This window comes from Lupinus angustifolius, unplaced genomic scaffold (genome assembly GCF_001865875.1).
Source record: "Lupinus angustifolius cultivar Tanjil unplaced genomic scaffold, LupAngTanjil_v1.0 Scaffold_15_124, whole genome shotgun sequence".
Taxonomy (NCBI): Eukaryota; Viridiplantae; Streptophyta; class Magnoliopsida; order Fabales; family Fabaceae; genus Lupinus; species Lupinus angustifolius.
This window is the reverse complement of record NW_017718777.1, coordinates 1-2,433: the sequence shown is the minus strand read 5'-3', so window position 1 is coordinate 2,433 and position 2,433 is coordinate 1. Positions and strand designations below refer to the sequence as shown.

The following is a 2,433-nucleotide window of genomic DNA, read 5'->3' as shown; positions in this document are numbered from 1 at the left end:
ACTTCGTGTCTTCCTGAACACTTGTGAGTTATTATTTTCTTTTACCTCTCTCTGCTTGTTTTTATCAAGAACATTGTGATTCCCTTTCTCATTCAAATTCTTTGCTTCTTCTTCCATGAATAATGGTGGTGATGGAGGTAAGTCCAATGGAGGGTTCCCCCACAATGGACGTGGCTTCGAAACATGAAACATTGGGTGAATTTGTGATCTCTCTGGCAGTGCTAATTCGTAGGCCACCATTCCTACATGATGGAGTATCTGATATGTCCCCAAATAGCATTTACCCAGCTTCTGTGAAGGGTGTCGGACAATTGTTTATTATCGGCAGGTTTGAAGCTTTAGCTATACCCAAGTTCCCACATTAAGGTACAATTAGTTCTAGGCTTATCACTTTGAGCCTTCATCATTTGTTGAGCCTTGTATAAATTAATATTTAAACGATTCATCAACAATTGTCTGTCATGTAGAGAGGTGTCCAACTCTGAGTTAGAGGCTCGACAGTGTGTACTCCTTCAGCAACGGTGGCAAACGACCATAAAGGTCTTGGAATGGAGTCATATCAATGGATGAGTGCATAGAAGTTTTGTACCAGTATTCATCCAGATGAAGGAACTTGAACCACTGTCGAGGTTGTTCACTAGTAAAACATCTCAGGTAAGCTTTGAGCCATCTATTTACAACTTCTATTTGTCTATTGCTTTCAAGGTGATAAGCAGTACTGAAACAAAGTTTAGTACCTCGCAAGCGGAAAAAAATCCCTCCAAAATTACTCAAAAACAACTTATCCTTGTCCGAGATAATAGTTCGGGGAATTCCACGTAGCCGATATATTTCACAGGCGAAACGCCCGGCGAGATGCACTACTGTAAAGCGGCTTGGTAAAGCCACAAAGTGCTAATACTTGGTTAATCGGTCAACAACGACCCATATGATAGTGTGTCCAAATGAAGGCATAAAGGAAATGATGAAATCCATGGAAATGTCTTCCCAAACTTGGTGAGTAAGGGCAATGGTTGAAGCTGGCCTTTCTAGTTTGTTGGTATGCACTTGTTTTGCTGACATATTAAACAATGGTTAATAAATTGTTTTGCTTCTTTATATAGCCATGGCCAGAAAAAGGAGGCCGCCAATCTAGCCATTGTGGATTTGAGTCCGGAATGACCTATTGACAGGGTGGAATGATATACAGTTAGCAAATTGTTTCACATTCCAATTGAATCAGGTATATACAAACGATCCTTGTAATATAACAATCCATTTTTTGGGTGGTAAATGTTCCCAAATGATGCTTGTAGTAGCCTTGCAACTAACATTTTACCACATTCTGTTGTATAGAAAGCAGCAAGGTCAATGAGTAAGTTTGGTACTATAGAACTCAAGGATACTATAATGGACTCCACTAACTGGCAGCTAGATAGAGCATCTTCCACCCTATTGTCTCGCCCAGGTCGGTAAAATATCTCGTATTCGAAGCCTTGTTGTTTTGTTGCCCACTTTTGTTGTTCAGTTGTTTGAAAACTCTGTGTTAACATGTGTTTCGAGCTTCGTTGGTCTGTAAAAATCCGAAAATAGCATCATATTAGATATTGACGCCATTTCATGGCTGCTTCTGTGACAACATACAACTCACGAACATAGGCCGAGGCAACCTGCATCTTTGTGGACAACTTCTTACTAAAGAAGGCAATGGGATGACCCTTCTATGATAGCACCGCTCCAATAGCCAAACTAGAGGCATCAGTCTCAACATCAAAGACAATACTGAAGTCTGGAAGAGCCAACACTGAAGTTTTTGTCATTGGTTGCTTTAAATGTGTAAATGCCTCTTGTGTTGTATTAGACCATGTAAACTGAGACTGCTTTAATAGATCAGTGAAAGAAGTGGCGTGAGATGCATAGTTTTGAATGAAACGACGATAAAATCCAGTTAGACCCAAAAACCCACGCAAAGTGCACAACGAACACAGGCTCGACCAATCCACCATGGCCTGGATTTTGTCGAGGTCAGGATGAACCCCATCAGCTGACAAAATATGGCCTAAGTAAGCCATTGTTTTGACACCAAAAACACATGTAGACATCTTAGCATAAAATTGATGGTTAAACAGTAACTCCAAAACCAACTTAAGATGGCTAACACGCTTTGTTAGTGTAGAGCTATAAACCACAATATCGTCAAAAAAATACTAACACAAACTTACATAGATAGGTGTCGTAGTAGGTCATTCATAGCGGGGGAGACCTTTGGGTGGGTTAAAGATGTGTGAAAAATTGTTTAGGAGTTTTATTATTTCAGGTATGTGTGGTTGTTTGGTGTAGTATTTTCAATGCTGGGTTGAGTCTTTTGTGTGTCTGGTTCTGTAAAAGAAATGCAAAATATTTCGGCAATAGAGTTAATGTGTGAAAGAAGACTTACTTGGTTGAGTGATGCTA

The 2,433-nt window shown here is 39.9% G+C and overlaps 1 protein-coding gene across 1 annotated transcript; it reads right to left on the bottom strand.

Annotated features, from left to right (window-relative positions):
- Nucleotides 1-1,700: 1,700 nt before the first annotated feature.
- Nucleotides 1,701-2,051, bottom strand: LOC109337926 (uncharacterized mitochondrial protein AtMg00860-like). The gene has a single exon (XM_019575014.1). The coding sequence runs from the start codon at nt 2,049-2,051 to the stop codon at nt 1,701-1,703; it is 351 nt and encodes a 116-aa protein (XP_019430559.1).
- Nucleotides 2,052-2,433: the final 382 nt, after the last annotated feature.

Bases quoted from the DNA above. Each gene is read 5' to 3' on its own strand.
- LOC109337926 (XM_019575014.1), bottom strand. From the start codon at position 2,051: ATGGCTTACTTAGGCCATATTTTGTCAGCTGATGGGGTTCATCCTGAC.